The sequence below is a fragment of the Pieris brassicae genome, chromosome 8, assembly GCF_905147105.1.
Source record: "Pieris brassicae chromosome 8, ilPieBrab1.1, whole genome shotgun sequence".
Taxonomy (NCBI): domain Eukaryota; kingdom Metazoa; phylum Arthropoda; class Insecta; order Lepidoptera; family Pieridae; genus Pieris; species Pieris brassicae.
The window spans coordinates 16,672,395-16,691,382 of NC_059672.1; the positions used below are offsets into that span (position 1 = coordinate 16,672,395).

Below are 18,988 nucleotides of genomic sequence, written 5' to 3' on the forward strand. Positions count from 1 at the left end.
AGTCTTGGAACTGCAGACTAAAAACCAATAACCTAGATCTAGTGACGATATAGTTTTGAATACCGAGACACGTTACGAAATACCAAGTTTTAAAACCTATAGTGAAAATATTGCGCATTGAAAGCGAATCTCAAGAGCTGTTACGAAACATTAAGACAACGAATGCAAGATTAGGAGATCTGTTTGTAGCGAGGGCACTGACCGAATTCCACATTTATACCGCTAATTCATGCACAAGTGTATCTGCATCCCACAAATACCATATAACAAGCATCAACTCGGAGCATAGCTAATACAGTTTATTCGCGCTGGACTACGACAATAACACGTTAAGAATACTTAAATTATAACAACGTACATGACTCTAATACAAATAATTATTTCTTTAGGAATCAAAAGTAGACCACGAAAATGGTGTACGCTAGTCACGATTAAATATAATAGAGAGAGAGGGCTTAAGAGACGGCAGACTCTTATCTCCTCAGATCGTAATTACATCGTGTATATTTTGATCCAATAGACTTATCGACGATGCGTGAACAATAACTGTCGACGTTGGCTCGGTCGTGTTAACCTGCGTGTCAAACTTAGCCTACCTGGGAATAGATTTTTATCGAGCGAAACAAGAAAATTGACGTAATCAATTTCGTCATATCAATTCATAAAATTTGAGAATTGTTTTTATATGGGACATACTCTTTTCAACAGTTTCTAAATATTAAAACCTGTCATATTAACTATACTAAACCCAACCGTGGGGTAGTACACAAACTTCCGGATATAAATATGATACTTGACAAGCAAGTGCTGTCAAGCTAGCATTAACATTATAATGTCATGTTTGACAGCAGAATTTATAACATTCTTCTCGGTCAAAAGTAATTTTTAATTAAGTTTCTTGATAATCCGGATCAGGTGAAGTAGATTTAAGGCCTCCCGAGTCCTCTCGATAATTGGAAGCCGTCTCTAGTTTCAAACACCTGCTACTGTGTTGAGAATTTTTCTTTTTACGGAGGCTAGGAACCGGATAGATACAAAGTAAACAAACAACTCAATATCGACGAATAGACATAGACGAACTGTACGATTAAAACTATGAATGTAATTTGAATGTTACAAAATTATTTGTATTGATTAGAATTCAGTTTGAATGAATATATTTATTCATCGAACAAATGCCTAGTAGCTCGTACTGCTTCACGTCAACGGTTATGAATCGTTCGGGTCTCAACCGGTTTTAACGTTAATTAAGAATCGATTTTAAATATTATAAAACGCTTGATCTATTGGTTTTGACACCACTACCACGTCTATCAGTTTAACAATTGTTCGTTGTGTAGATGAATGATTTACTAACTGATATTTAATTGATTTCAACCCATCCCGAACGATAGAATATTTTAATTAAGCTTTAGATCAACATAAGCAAACACGTAGCAAATGATTCATCTTTGTATACGGTAGCATTAATTTCTGTCAAACAAAAAAATATTCAATTTCGGTTATCACGATCCGAATTTACCTGTCAATTTGGATTCCCAATCAGTTACCCAAAATTTACGCTTATCATGAAGAAAATGTCATCGAACAATTTGCGAAAACAATGTCAATTTACACCACTCAAATTCATGAAAATCGTGACGGATAAAAGTGATTTCAGATTAATTACAAAAAGCTTTTCCTTGCATACATGATATATTGACACAATTTATAGGTTTACTTAGAACGTGACTATCCCGATAGGAATATCGGGATCGAACGACATTGATGTAATTAAATAGCAAAACGGGATGTAGTTGAGTGCCATCTGAACTACCGTTGCGGATGATGTGACATGTGAGGGTGTGAGAGGTGTGCGTGGGAGTACGGTTGCCCTAATGAGCCTAAGGGGAGTGGGGAGGGACAAGGGGGATGTTGATGGTACTGCTGCAATGGCGACGGGGCCAGCCCCGGATGATGATCTATTGGATACTGCGCGGAACCAGCATACGCCAATTGCCTCACCTTCATATCATCGTCGACGACATTATACGTTAGCTCGGTCTCCTCGTAGCCCGTGGATGCCATTCTCTGCTCGCTCGTCGTGGGAGGATCGGGTGAATTTAAGCAGGTCTGTATGAGCCGCTTTCCCGAATCCGATGTGATCATCGGTTGAAGTTTCCGCGTCGCAAATGTGTACACATGTCCGGTTTCTGACGCAACCAATAACATCACTTGTGTTCCCGTTAGTGTTGACAGTTCGTAAGCCTGAAATATAAAGAAATGCAATTAATAAAACTTATTCATACCAACTAAATTCTGGCAAAGAAAAAACATTTTTCAGAAAATATATAAATAATGTTGACGGAAAATTTGCTAGTTAAACTAAATAATGTATTATGTATCAATAAATTTCAATACACTAGAGATAATTTTCCCGAACTAAAGGATAAATGTGAGAAATATAACTGCTATACCCATATTTTTTTGACCTTTCGCCTCTCCCACGACCTTAATTCGTAAGTAAACCTCTATACGTTTTCGGGAGCAATATCACTCTCTCACGGCTTTATGTGTGCCCGAGGAATTATCACACCCACTAGCGCCACCTACACGATTTAAACCAATTACTGTTTCCAGACATCAGTGTAATTTGAACTCTATCATTTCTGACATAAGAGACATTTGTTCGATAATAGATCAACTTTGACGCCGACAATTGTAGAAACTGTAATGCGTTGTAAAATGTTTACTGGCGCCTAGAACACTATATGGTTATGCAAACATGAAAAACTAAGGTGGTCGGAACTAATTCACGTACGAGACACATAAATCGATATTATTTCAACAAGATTTATACAGTGTCAGGAGATTTTATCAAACATTTCGAGGTGGTAAAATCTCATAATTAATGAGGAAATATAATGACAATAATTTATGTATGTGCCGGTGCGAATAACACGCCCTACTAGCGCTTAAGCAAGGTGTCATCGATCAATGATATGATTGATGATAAGCAGTAATTAGCAGCTCAATTGCATTCATGATACTAAGTGCAATGTACTCGAAAGTAAATTGACCCTTAACACGCAAAAAATAAGGTCTGTCGGAATACTGCCGAAATTGACAATTACAAATGCACCAATAATGAGTTTTGTTGTTAAATATGATTGACGAGGGAGAAAAATCAGCAAACAATCGTATACAAATTAAAAATTCCAAAAAAACTCTCGATCGAATGGTCGAAATGGCATCCAATTATTATTAAAGACGTCCGGGACTTTCTTTAAATTGTCAAAAGTCAAAAGTGCAAAAATAATGAATTATTATCGTATTAAGTCATTAGTGAAGCATGTAACGGGAAAATTAAATGTTGGCGATTATGTAAGACCATTTATAAATATATGTATATACGTGATATATTAGATAATCCGTTACTTTTAAATACATAGTTCAAATAGATTAATCTACTTATTTTTGTCAGAAACCACGACATATCTACTAATTCATTCATAAGTCAATCAATGTAATAGTACATTTTAACTAAAGTACTACTCTTCTTTAAATTATGATGAAAAAAGACGGGCGAGTGGTTTGTTAAAACGGTGCAACACTTATTTATTTTAGAAGAAAATTCTTTAAATAAAATCCTAATTATATTATCAAAATATTTTCTATAACAATAAACGAATTATACCAACAGGTTAGCAGTCTACACGTAAATTAAATTATATTAAATAGATATGAATGAAATCATATGAATAGATAGATTAGATATCTACAATTTCTTAGAAATCTTTCACAACAAGTGGCTACGTAAAAAATATACTACAAATAAAACCCTACACCGGTGATTGGCAGAGCGGGTCCCTTTTAACGATTAAATTTTGCAAAAAAAAACACTTGACATGTGATCCAGTTAAGTCACGAGAGATAGTAGTATCAGGTGCAACAAATTCGAAAACGGGTTGTCCAATCAATGCGCGTGCGCCGAATTAAACTACGTTCATTTAATCGCCCCTGGGGGACACTAAATGCTTTTCGCAATTACAAACATGTAAACAATATTGCACGACGATATTATCAACAATATTTTATCGATAAAAGGGAAGTTATAATAATTATAGATTAAAACTGCACTTAGTTGTAGTATCTGTAGTTGTATTTTATCAGAAGTAACTTACAAAATATGGTGCAAGCTATGAGTGAATCTCCAATGATTTTATACGAATGATTGCGTGACTACACTTACTAATTAATTTGGTCTTACGTTTTGTAAGAGATACAGTAATGAATATTCAGGCATTTGTCACAAAATGTAAGTGAGAATGTCTTGCGTTACGATTTTTTTGTCGATATACATGTGATACCTCGCAATATTATATGTATCAAACAATTAATTACTTGCAAATATAGTCCAGTAATGACAGTTACAATAAATCGGTATTTATGCAACAACATGTCATCTTTAATTCATTATCTAGTAATTCAATAAACATCAGACATTCAGAACATTACAAGCAAAGAAAACTAGGATGAGACCTGGCGCCAACATCGACATGGCTACTGCTCTAAGATCTCACCTACAATCAAAGAAAATTCTGCTTCGTAACATCATTAATAACCCAATGCCAGACACTAATAATTATTAATTACTAATATTTGCAATTGTCTCTGTTTATAACAATAAAAATACAAAACACTATCTAATAAATTTACATGTACATGCTGATAAACGGGAAATGTCAAATCAATTCGTTTATATAAGAATTACCATTAAAGACAGAAACGATACAGATTATACAAAATTTGTTGCTTGTACAACGGAGACCTGTCGAGCTCAAAATAAAAAGCATTTCAATGTAAAATAAGTTGTGGTCCAGTCACAAATTAATGGAAAACATTTGGGACATCGCATTACGAGAAGTGACATTTCTCCAAGTGCGCCTCGAGAGATGGCGCTCGAAAAAAAACTGCTAATTACAAATACAATGCAGTACAAAGCGACCGCTTTTCCCACGGAGCATCCAAGCGCGTGCGTACCGAACATTTTAAGCATGCTCGTCTTTTATTGCCAAAAATTAATGCCCAGTAAACAGCCCTTAATTGCAAGTCAGCCTCGTTTAATTCAGCTTCTGACAGAGAACAACCAACGCGTCACAGCAAGCGAACGATTCGCGGAAATCAGAATTCATTGCAAAAACCACCGTCAAATAATAATATTATCGCGCATATGCCGTGGTTCTTAACCAAATTGTAGTGCACTGGATGCATACTTCATGTTTTATAGCGTTTTAATTTTATTGAATAATGGCACACGTACGTCGGCTCAGACCGAAAGCTTCATAATTTCAGATATCTTCATCGCCTGGAGGCCATTATGGTACCTATTAGTTATGTTGTAAACATACAAATTATTTTATCAAAACTAATGAGCATTTAGCATATAAATTACCTACAACCTAATATTTAGGTAATAACACATATTTAATTTACCTTCAATTTCATAGGAAATTATTTTAAATTAAAATCTATTTTTACATTAAACCTGCGTTGTTTTCTTCGAATGGGAAACGTCGAAGGGCCGAGTGAATTAGCACTAAGAAGCAATTTTCAGAACAAAAAGCATTATTTATTCTGGCGCAAAAAATGACGACAACGATTTGTCGTCTCCTATAGCGACCGCGTCTCAGCGTGAAGTATTAACACCATTAACGAAAGCTACAAGAACCAATAATTAAATGCAAACTGCAATAACAGCATAAAATTCTACTCGTTCCTGCCGGTAATGGAGCCTAGAAGACCATTATGAACACTTACCAGACTCACATTAGTATAGAAGCTAACAGTAATTGTCAGGCACGCCATGATGGGAATATAAGGTGCTAATCAAAATACGATGTTTACGACGTTTATTGCAAAAATTACTGGGCGGAAAGTCTAGGTTTTTTTTATTTGTTTTACAGGAAGACCCCAATCAATGATTTAAATATAATATAAAAACCTACACTATAAATATCAAACACAATTACAGAGGTCTGGTACTACTATATTGGCAATTGGAAAATATCAATTTATAACGAACAAATGTTTACAAAAAAACTAAATTAAATAAACAAACAAAAATGTCAAAAAAAAAATTAATAATTAAATAATTCTGTAGTTATAGAATATATAGATATAATGACTTTGCCAGTGCAGCGGAAAATTAAAAAAGAACGTTATAGTCGTTTCTATTATCTGTAGTAAGGTTTGAATAGGATAATCTATATTTACAAATACCTATATAGTTAATGCGAAATAGTAAAGACTTAGGGTTATATTATATTAAAAATTCCAACACAGTAAAATAGTATGAGTAATACTCATTCATAAAACTTGTACAATTCATGTAAGATCTAGACTATAATAAATACAATTATATCTCCTAGTCCAGATGTTATATTGCCTACTCAACGGATCAGCATGACCCTATAATTTCTTATTATTTGCTATTAATGTGAAATTATGTTTAGCCCTTAGTTTTACAAGAATCTTTTTACAATACACCATCCTTGTATCACAGTTAATTTAACTAAAAAGACCGACATTACTTTAATTCATGTATCGTCTTACAAAATTAATCACATATTTTGAAATTAAATAAAATGTAAAAAAATGAATAAGAGTTTTCTTTTGTTTCCTTTTTAAAAGAAATCTTTTTTAAGCACAAGTTGTGAGACAGAAGTCAACAAATCAAATAAAACGAAATTGGCTCAACGGCTTCCCTATAAGGGCGCAGTTTTGACTTATAAACGCACCGTAAACACGCATCATATACACCAGGGACCGAGGAAACCCCAAAAACAGGTTATGAAACAAGGTTGCCATATTTGTGTAGTACTCGAATGGATTAAGCGTAAAAGGTCTAAACGGGTCGTCTCCTGCCTACCTGAACGCCACGTGGCAGTGTCTGCCAGCTCAGCTATCTTTACGTCATCGCACTTGCAAGGCGAGGATACTGTGGCACTATTTGCATAAGGCTGATTGATATTAAAGGCCGCTAAACATGTACGAACATTTTAAATTTATATACCAATTACTTAATAAATGAAATTATGAATCGTTTCATTACTGTTAAAAGCTGCCTACGCAACATGCTGTAATTGTGATAATTAAAATTAATTTTAATTTTCAGGTATCAAAAGCGTAAATCAATATCAATAAAATAAAGTGCACCAAGGCGATGGCGCCAATACAGTTTATTTAATTTTAATTTACAGTAAACATAAACTAAAATAAGATTTCCGCTTAACGTAATATCTTTATCAGGCATAACGACACGCTATTTGTTACTTCATACCAAAAGAAACTACTCTCGCGGTATTCAGCGATAATTAAGTTAAGAATCTCGATGTGAATCTTGTAAAGGGTTGCCAATTCTCCACACCCATTAAAGTCGATCGAATCGTCGGTAATGATTGAAAAGTGAAAGCCAAGACCATTATCCCATTTAACATTGGATGTGACACGGTTTTATATAAGCACGGGAAGGGATAACATTATCACAATTATGCTAACGACTAGTGATCTATTAATCCCGTCAAAGGCCTTACTTGACCTCCAAAATTAATAAGGGGTACCTTTATTTTCTACAATCATTACCATTATTGTGATTAGTATGACACTGAGCACATTATATCGATAAAAATTATTGTTGATAGAAGAAAATTTAAATTTTAGATTGCATACAATATTTATCGCTGATTGAACGTTGCTGCCGATAAATAGCAGCTTTAAGGTGAGTGGAACGATTAGCTGAACGACTTCTAAATAATTATCGATTATAAATGAAACATAACCGTAATTCCAGAGGCAACAGAGCGGCGTGTAAATAACGAGTTGACACTTTTTGTGAAAGGTATGAGATAAGCTGGATTTTGTGAAAGGTTTTTATAAAAGAATCAAGTATTCAATAAGATAACTTAATTACCTTGCATATACAAAAGTGATGTAATTAGTTCAAACCATTAAAAAGTTTATATATGAGTATGATCATGCGATAAAATGATAATGAAACCAGTATTTTTATCAAAATTAATTTCATAAATATTATACAAATGAATTCGGTTAAATAAGAGCTTCGACATTTGTTCCTGGAAAGTGATAACTTCAGCTCAAGTGATACTTTGCACAGAAAAATTTCTTTTGCCGACTGAATAAAGAGAATAAAATTAAAGACCTGATACCAAATACAATAATAGATTCTATAAGAGACAATGCCCAATCTAACAGAACAATAGCCAATCCTTGATACAATAACAGCCTTACTAGGTCGTAATTATTGTAAGACCTAGTGTTACATGTAAATTCAATGTGGGTGCATCGGGAATCAACAGCCAGCATCGATTGCAGGTTTATAATCGGTAGATTTCATTCATAAACACCGATAATGCTTATGAATGGCAGTCCAAGCTTGTCCTTAAATTATTGTATACGACTTCCATGGGTTTCCTGTTCGCCTATTGCCATTTATCGAATGTTGTTCATGTAGACATGCCTTCATTTTGTGGGCGCTATACTGACCTTGATTTATTAAATTCATTGAGGCATAGGCTATAAACCACATCTTTACGTTGCAGCTGTTCAAGATGGAAATCAATTTGATCATCGTAATCCATGTGCAGATTAGTGGCTTGAGTTATAAAATGCGTATTTAATAAGTGTATTTACATTCAATACATTTTATTGATTCGTAAAAAGTGCAGCCGAGCACGCTAGGGACGTAAATATGTTTAACTGTTAATTTATTTTCATAATGGTTGACTGAATTAATTTTAGTGCTAAATAAACAACGTTTATCTGTGATCTCCACAATGCGAGGGTAACAGGAGCCGACTGAAGCGCCGCTACGGTGATACCATCACGCCGATATGCATCAAGGAAGACCAGTTGTCAATACATTTCACCTGCAACTTCAAGTTGATGGCCTGTCGGTGACCAGAACGAGTTCCCATGAATTGTGTTCCTTACAGGACAATTTTATACCCCTGTCCAACAAGATGTACCAAGACCTTGCATACAATATGTTAATGTTATCAGCTATCGAACCAAGCTTTATGGGCCCTTTATTCAAACCTTTGTTTAATCCTATCAAAACAAATATGTTGCAAGGTCTAGTTTTGGTAGAAATCCACTTTTAATTGAAACAAATTGTCTGGTTCCACAAACTCTGCATCCAAACAAATAAGTACTTAATGCCTAATGGCCGCGGTGAGGCTAGATATTTCGCCAACCTTATTTACTGGACAATTCATATGTCCGAGGAAATAAACACAGGTGGTCCCAATGAAAAGTTCCGTGGACGCCAAGCGAGTCTCTAGAGATGCCGCCCTCCCTAGAAGGATAATAATACGTCCTTTCGATGTTCTCAACTAAGTGTATCCTCGGCAACCCGGGAGAAATGTAAATGAGCCTGGCACCTGACAAATAGCTTAATTAACGATCGACATGCGCCACCAGAATTATTCGGATTATCTAAATACTTCATTAACGAGCTTGAAGCGCGATTAAGCACAATTATGACCAGTTTATCATGGTCGTTACATTATGTTGCATGAGGGTGTCCTAGATCTTTACACTCTGCAAGTTTAAAGCTAGCAACACTACGTAATATTTTTGTTCACGTTTTAAAAAAAAATATAGCACTTAATTGGATTTGTAATTGAGTCAATAATTTTGACCTTATAGGAAACTAATAAAGGGTTCACGACTATCTCTATGATTAAGACTACAAGGCCGTTATAGAAGTATCTTGTATTACAAGATAAGGTTTTTTCGCAATGTTATGCATAAGTAGGCGTCAAGTGGGCGCGCACGTGATTGCTTTGTGACTATCGCTTGCCACCGCACGACCAATCGCGTGGGCGATTGCCGCAATACTACCTCTGATGAGACCAATCTAATTCAATACTTTCAAAAACCTAACATCTGATTTACGAATTGTAATCGAACCTTGATTCTCAATCAAGGCTGTAAAAACGGTATCGTTTGAAAAGTCTACGGAATTCCAGACCACGCGGTGACTCGAGAGAAAGATCTCGTTTCACATCAAACCTTCCCCGTTCTGGGAAACAGATGTAAAAAACATTTAGTTAGTTCAATTGCACGAAGGCGATCTTTCCCACCGAAATCCTTGTGTTTGGTCATTTTTTTTAATTGACGTAAAAAGCAAAATGCCGCCGCTCCTGCACTCGTAATCAAATAAAAACTTACTCGGCAATGTATAATGTATTGGATTCGCGATGCCGATACATTATGGATGGGGCCCTGCTGGCTGCGTTCGGATATTTTGACGGCGAGCTATCAGACGTTATGGGTGGACTCGATACTTTTTACCCGCTGATAACATCGAACGGAATAACTAACAAACCCTTACTGCGAATTTACGTACGTAGCACTGCACAGAATTCTTTCAAAAACAACAATCTTATATATAGGAAAAAAAACAAATCAGCGACGCTACAAACTTCTTCTACAAGATTTTTGTATCTGTTTCATGATCATTTGTCAATCTAATAGGCAAGTAGGTGATGAGCCTCCTGTGCTTGACATATGCCGTCGACTTTTTGGGTCTAAATCAAGCCGGTTTCATCGCGATGTTTTCTCTCCCGAGCGAATGTTAAATGTACACATATACAGAAAAGCCGGAGACCGAACCTACGATCAACGATGAGAATCACAAGCTGAAGGAACTCGGAAAATACTACTAATGTATTCGATATAGGGATTACTACTATTCTACTAGTACACGCAGGTGGCGGGACAAAACAAAGTTTACGCGTTAAGCGTAATTTATATGGTACATTAAGGGATTACAGTAATTATGTACACTGGTGTGCCGCCGCGTATAAATTTCTTAAGCGAACTTGAAATGTACCTTTGCGAAACATTATCGCAAACGGTGAAATCGCGTGAGATTTTTGTATACTTTTTTTATAGAACAAGGGGCAAATGGGCAAGAGGCTGTCCTGATGTTAAGAGATACCGCCCATGGACACACTTAATGCCAGAGGGCTCGCGAGTGTGTTGAGAATAATAAAATACTACATGATTAAATTAAAATAAATACACAAGTTTTAGCCGCGATATCCAAAAGATTAAGCTGTTATAAATATATTTAAACTCTACATATCACGGTTAAAAACGCACAATTATCATTTATCGATTTATTTAAATCCTTTAAAACTGGATTCTTAAGTGACGCTACTCTACGCTAAGTAATGTACACAATTATGGTTCTAAAATAAAGAAAACAACCATGTTTACTATGCATTATAGAATTATTTGACTTATTCAATACCAGATTAGATATTAGAATTAGTTAAGTTATAGTTATTGTTAAGTTACTGTAAATTACATAAGTATTATTTATTACTGACACACCACCAGCTGTACACAGGATGCACCTGTGAACGTCCAGTATCGAATTATTAGTGTTAACATCTAAAATGTTTTAAATATTTTCGCGATAAATGGAATTATTATTTATTTTATTGTATGAGTTTCATTATTCTTGTAAGTCTAAAATATAAACAAGGACAATTACGTAATGCGTCAGTAATTTTTATCTTAATTAAAATGCCTGTGCATTTAATTACAGCATATTAAAATACGCTTTACAAAACCGAATTACGACGGCGAGTCTTTGAAATAACGCGATTTCTTTTTTAGTCATTTCAAAGCGCAACCGATAAAAATATCATACCATAATTCTAAAATTTTCAATGCGAATGTTTATTATTCCGTAAAAACGGTTTATGACTATACTAAACCGTATTTGTTGAATTTTTGTCTTCATTTATTCTGGACTCAAATCATGTAGAGAATATTTTTAATAGTTCTGGCATACGTATACACTACTGACCGTTAACTAAGTTTATCAACCGATAAATTTGCCGATTAGTCGATTGGACGACAAACTGTCGTTCCTTTCAACTAATCAGGGGTCTGACTGTCATCTGTCTAACTCGAATCAAAGCTGTGCATTGAGATTGATGTTGGGAACAATTTAGAATTACTGAATTAACTTTATTATAACAAATAGAATAAGGGAGCAAAGTTATTGGTTAAACTTTTTATAATACTGTCAAGTGAAACCATGCGTTAGTAGTTGTAAGTTGAGTGCTAAATCTATATCTATGTATGTATGTACCTTACAGGTTTGACGATTGATTGATTTCAATGAATGTCGTAGTGAAAGGCGCTGTTGGCTCTCAATGGCACTTGCGTACTAGGCGTGCATAACAACAAGGCGTTTACTCTAGGTGTCGTTCGGAGGCGGGCCCACAAGCTAGACATTCCCTGCCGACCGACCAATCAATCTAAGTCCCCATGCCACTCGATATTCAATGCTATTATGGTGGATTTCAAATAAGCGGTAACGCAGGTAAAGTTCTAATTATGCTGGCCAGTCTGGTTAAGTACTTTCTTAAGTTTATGCTCGCCTAGTAAAACAACTATTTAAGGCGGGCATGCATAATTCACTTAAAAGTGTATAAATTAATTAAATCATTGGAGAAAAAAATCATCCTTAAACACGATTATATTTTTTGTCGATATGTATGTTGATAAAATATATATCAAGCGTAAAGTCATGCCTAAAGGTCTTAAGAAATGTTTGTAATACTGCGAAACCGATTAAATCTATTACAGCAGCGTTCATAATAGCTACATTCCATCGAGCCTAAACACTTTGAAGTTGAGTGCGGAGAAGATCAAATTAAACAATTACCCATTGCGTACAGCACTACCTAATTGCAGGGCGTCGCGATCGCGTCGCCGACCTATATCTCACGACCCGTGTTTCGTAATTTAGACTGCAAAATCTCCGGTTAAAAATAGCAACAAATATAACGATCTCTTCTTATTCATAAATGTCAAGTTTATTTCATAAATTAGTCAATATTTTTATCACAATGTTTTTTTTAGATACGCGAATGCGATTACGAGCCAAAACATTCGGTAGCTTTTTGAAATTATGTATGTTCAATAAAAAGTAAGAGTCAAGTCGCTAAAATAAATTTTATTTAATTATTATTAATTCATTGAATCATTGGAATAAATAAGCAACAACTAAACATGACAAACAAGGAACCAAATATGTCTTAAAAAGTACTAGGCGAGCAGAGAATATCAGAAGTTCCCGAATATATCCGCTATCAAAGACATCTAGCGGTATTGTAACGAACTACGAGCTTGCACATGAAGAACTGTTTCGTTGTAAACAAATTCTACTATCAATAATCTATTACAATATATTTTGGACAGGAACATCACCATTAATATTCAGTCAAGATAAAACGAAGTCAAATAATAAAATGGCAAACTTTTATGATATCAGTTTAGAACATAATATCGACTAGTCGTGTGGGAAAATAATCTAAGTCACAATCTACATCCAGGCTAGTCCCTAATTAATTTAGTAATCGCTCGTGACGACTTACTCCAGCCAAAGACCCAACCACGAAGCTAACGAAATCACGACTCAGCGACCCAACGATAATCGTTATTTTAAATTTATTAAAATGTCCTCTTTAAGGACTATATCGGACCTATATCGGACTGTATAATTTATTCCCGCTTCGGACAAAAGCAGTTTAAAATGAAAGCCATCATAGGGTAAGGGGTTTTATTTAAGAGCAATGTCCATTCATTTAAACTGACCGATTATGTATTAAGATCGTGATCTTTACAACATTAGACATTTAATTTAACCCAAGCATTATCTGATTTGTTACTTCAATATTCGTTTATTCACCGCAATGCAATTAAAAGTCACGTTAAATTCTTAAGTATACAGTAAATCCCTTAGCTACCAAAGCCCGAAGCTAGATTCTGTCGGCTAAACATGACAAAGTCGGCCCAGCCACAATGCTTGCCGACGAGAAACGAACGTTTGCCGACAAATCGTGTCCCTCGAAGCCCCCGCGGCGTTGTAATTACTCTTGTATTCGAGGCGCTTGACGGAAGATGGACCAACTGAAAGATTGTCAAGATAAACCAACAGACGACATTGGTATTCAGTACACACGAACAAAGGTTATAAAAACATTGAGATGAGCAGGCTTGGGGAAGAAAAATCTTTGTGGTACGAATCGTTAAATCATGCAATTACGCATAAGAGTACATATATATGTTTTAAATCAAGAAATCGTTACCGTACGTTTTACATCAACGAAATCTCAGTGAGAATGTTCATACGGCATTATACAAATAGTACATGATATGTACAAATATTATTATTATTATAAAAATGTTAACTCGTTAAGGAACTCTTCTGTTTTATCCTCGTTTTATATATCTATTACAAATTATTCATATTTAAATTTATTTTTTTAAGAAATATATTAAATAACATCTAAACTTTCAGGTTCATTAAAGATCAAAAGTTTACTAACAATCAAATTAACCTAACGCATAAACAAAAGTTAATTAACCTTTAACTGAATCAAAACAAGATTTCCAATACGATTAGATAGTACCAGAGAGAATAGATAAATGTATAGATAAAGTAAAAAAGGCTTAACGAGAACGGATACGTTTCGTGTCCGAGTTGAGCACGCTGCTAACCCGCTGAGAGACAGCGCTCGCGTGCAATGGCCACGCAAAAACTCATTGTGTAAACGAACAAAAATAACTATAGGCATAAATCCATAATTAACAACATTGTATTGATTATTTTATAAATGACTTCTATTCTTCGATATAACTTTTAAAACAGTGCTTTATTTTCATTTTCAGGCTTCATACTATTGTTGAATAATATGAAGTAAAAATGTAGCGTGAATAAGAGTTAACATTTGTCATCTACATAGAGTAAATATTTTTAATTGATTTCTACTATAATCGCAATTCTTAAGAAGTACTAAATTGCCATTATCTGTATATCATTTGAGGGTAGATTAAACTGGACGTTCTAGGATTAATGGCATGTCCACATAGCAAAGTCACATCTCTACGCAGATTGACAATGTCTACATAATGAATCAGGGAATTGGCAAACCTCTACTATTCAAAAGCTGCTATGATAATTGAAATTATATATATAAGATTCTTGTTACTTTGCAGCTATGTAAAGATCTAAATAATATTTCACCAATAACACAGATAGCAATTATTTTAAAAAGAGTTATTTGCATAAATAAATTAATATTTCTTTAATTAATTTATTTTCATAATTTATGTATGTAGGATGATGTGAGTAGTAAGTAAAAAGAGAAAACTTAGTCTGATTTTGGTGCTTAATAATAATGCTAATAAAGAACACATACATAGTGTCATTGTCATAATAATTTGTTAGAAGTGATTGAATTGGACTTTATTTTTGTATTTTATATTCCATTAGCAAATTTATTAAGATGTAAATAGTCTTAATTTAGACAAGATTATAATATGAACATTTGTGTTGTAGGAATTTGAATATGCGCTTAACATGTGCACATCTTTGTTTTCAGTCATTTTAAGATTGGATTAACCTGGCAAAGTATAATGACACTTGGTACAAATTTATATTCCTCAAACTTGTCAATCAAATAGATTCTATTTTTTACACAATGTTTTGAATTTTGTTATGCCATTTAGTGTGGAAAATAATACATTTTAAAATTTTAATATAGTAGTGTAATTAGAGTGCCAAAATCTTCATTACTTCCTAAACTGTATTTTAGTTTAAGTTAGTCAAGTACTAATCTAATATGGGAATCTAATATTTTCATAAAAATCTTTGTTCCTACAAGTTACTATGAATACAAATAAAACTGACAGTGCCATCTAGCAGTCAGGTGCAAAATTAATAATAACAGCTGGTTAATAAAAAAATTCAACAGCAATTGTGTCTAGTTCCACATAATTTAATTTAATTATTTATAGAGACATACCTGTTAAGCTTATTAAAACGTTGAAATTTTAACACATACATACACTAAATATGAGCATAAATGAAATAAATTTACTACTACCACAGAACAGCTGTTACCTCATAACTGTCAAAAGTATTTGTGGGTTTTTTCACTAAGTTAATGATTTTGATAAAACAATATATTTATGTTGCTAATGAAGTTTTAAGGCAATATCCCATATTATTATGATTTTCAAGAGATTAGTAACATAACCTATAAATATGGAACTTAATAACTTTTATTTCGATGCAATTGCTTATATTTATATACTAGAAAGTGCAGAATTGGAATTTAGATACAGTTGAAATTCTACATGATTTGGTTTGTTATTGACAACCTCAAAATTTCTGTTCAGATGTTGCTTAAAAGGTTTGATTCCCTACATACTTCAAATGATCTTATGTTATTATATCATTTTACCTGGATTTCTGTAGATTTTCATTTTCCCTATTAGGTTTATTATTTAGCAACTAACTATTATGATTAAGATAATATAAACTCAGACTTTATGCCATTTTGAGATGATAAACCGCAGGAAGGAAATCTGGCCTCAGCGCTACAATTTCTTTATCATTGTATTAATATAAAAGTGACTGTAGACTATTAATTTTTAAATTTCACTATAACTTTGCTACTTGATAAGATATTTTAAATACACTTTCACAAAACTTTTGGTAGTAAACACTCTTGAACGGCATAGATATTAATATGGAATGTTGCCAAAAGCACAGGCGACCCACCTTCTTCATGATGCCAGTCTTCCGCTTAGAGAAAGTTGTGTACCGCCGTAATTTGTTGTCTATGTATTCCATTTTAATCTTAACGCGCCCCTTGGTCTTCTTCCCATTAGAAGGAGGAGACTTTTTTGGTTGGAGAGATGCATAGCCGTCATCTGCTATATCCGGCATCCCACAGTGCTCCAAACTAAGACTTTGAGAAGGCCTCTCATCATAACACTGGTCCGATGGCCGCTTCACGCCGGTTCTTGGCACTGGACAGGGCTGCATGCCAGGCCTCAGACCGCCAAGGGAACTCGGAGGGCGGCCAGCACCATACATATCAGGCACTTCCCCTAGGATCCCCATACCATTACCGTAAAGCCCGAAGCGGGACTCCCGCGCTCCGCCGGGCGCGTCCATAATAACCTCGCAGTACGCCACAGTAACCGGTGCGCGCACGCGCAATACACACTTCACCGTTCGAACGTCGAACGGAGACTGACCGAAAACGCGAAAGAACCGAGGGCGGGACTGACGACTTGGCCGCTCGGACCGCAACTGACTTCGCACAGTTCTGTGCCGCGCGCCTTGATATCTAGCCGTCTCGCTTACACACAGATTAACAAAAGCCGAACGATAGAGATGAAAAATATCTTCATGCCCGTAATCTGACACATCCGTAGGAAACCGGGAACCCGCGAACGTAATGGTACCCAAAATATGTATGAAAATAGAGCTTTTATTTTAAGTTTATTTCATAAATAGAAATAATACACTAGAAAGCTTGCAGCCCGAACGCAGCTCTCTGCGAAGTAGTGGGCTGGCCGCGAGCCATATTTAGAATCGAGACGTGCCAAATAAGGTAATGGCGGTCAAATGGGGGCCACTGAAATCCCTCCTCCTTGTTGGTGATTTTCACGTCTAATAATTAAAATCTTTGTCACGTTTTGCACTTTAAATACCTATGCGTTGCAATCTTGTACCTAGATATATAGATACATATATTATACATCGGAAAAAACAATACTTTTTATTTATAATTGAATTTCCACTTCCATAAAAACATTAAATCTGAACAAATTAAAGTAGCTATAAACTAATGTTATTATAACTGAATATTTTTTAACTATGTAAAATACCTACAGAGTAGTAGTAGACCTGTAGGCCTTAGAGATTATTCTGTTTTGCCTGCTGCTAACTACCTGTCTAAAAATCATAAATGAAACAGAGATGTGAGGTGCGTAGAGATGTGACATCCATGCCACATTGGGAATTACGGGAGTTCTAAAATTACAGAAAGATTGAAAAGTAAATATAATTATAAAGATAGGAAAATTTTGAAATTAATATTAAATTTAGTAAGTTATTTAATCATAAAATAATTTATTATAAAACTAATACTAAAGTAGCACACAATTGAAGAAGGAAAATTTTAGTCTCCAATCTTCTAAACATTAACTGTAGTAAAACATTATTGATTCCAAACTCATGTCTTCTATAATAAACGTAGGCGAATGTTACAAAGACGATAAATTTGAAATTAATGAATTTTATGGTAGTATTAATAAAATTACTAATTTTGAACGGTGGCCGCCCACAATTGTGCTCGATTCGCAATTTTCCTTTTTTAGTCTTTATTATTTTATTTTTTTGTCACAACTTAGCATCCGTTCACCGACCTTTCGTTTGTCCGTAGTTAAGTGATTTGTTGGTCAAATAAATCACATAAAATATTTATGTTTTAGTATTAAACCTAAATTGTAACTTGTAGAAGAGCATCACGCGTTTTAGCACTATTGAGGACGAGAGAGTTATGGACCAGTATAAGGGATGTGAAAATACCAATAAGACGATGGAGTGATGATATCATTTACTATATCATACAGTGGATGATCTTAGGAACTGATGGAAAGCTTTGGAACTGGAGGTATTTACTTTAATAGAGGCCCTTATTTGAATCAATTAATATATATCTTCTACCAATTAAGATACTCACAACACATTTTGAAATTAAATGAGAAATACAAAAATATGTGTAAATATAAGACCGTGTTTACATTATAAAACAAAACATTTATTCCACGGAGAAAGAAGTTTGGCTCTCCCTTGGAGAAGATAATGCGTTCAGCTATTGCTAGTCAGCACAAAATGGATGAGGGGCCGGTTTACAGCCTTGCCTTCTAGGCACAACGTTAGAGAAATTGTTACAATTGAAATATAAAAGAAGAGTAAACAAAAAACCTGTAGTTTCTATTAAAAAATTAAGAGGTGCTCTGAAGAACTGTTTAGGCTGATCCCTGCTGCCTCTTTTCATCGCCGCAGGAACCAAAATATATCCAGGTTTCATACGAA

The 18,988-nt window shown here is 34.6% G+C and overlaps 1 protein-coding gene across 3 annotated transcripts in view; it reads right to left on the reverse strand.

The window, feature by feature from the left end:
* Positions 1–17,179, reverse strand: part of LOC123713482 (serum response factor homolog) — a 154,558-nt gene extending 137,379 nt beyond the window's left edge. For all 3 annotated transcript variants that reach the window (XR_006754194.1, XM_045667165.1, XM_045667164.1), the window contains exons 1-2: positions 16,658–17,179; positions 2,005–2,247 (exon numbers count right to left, since the gene is read on the reverse strand). Coding sequence is in view for 2 of the 3 variants with exons in the window: in XM_045667165.1 (XP_045523121.1) it covers positions 2,005–2,247; positions 16,658–17,056 (642 nt within the window). In the remaining variant the exon portion in view is untranslated. The remainder of the gene's footprint in view (positions 1–2,004; positions 2,248–16,657) is intronic.
* Between the last annotated feature and the right edge of the window lie 1,809 nt (positions 17,180–18,988).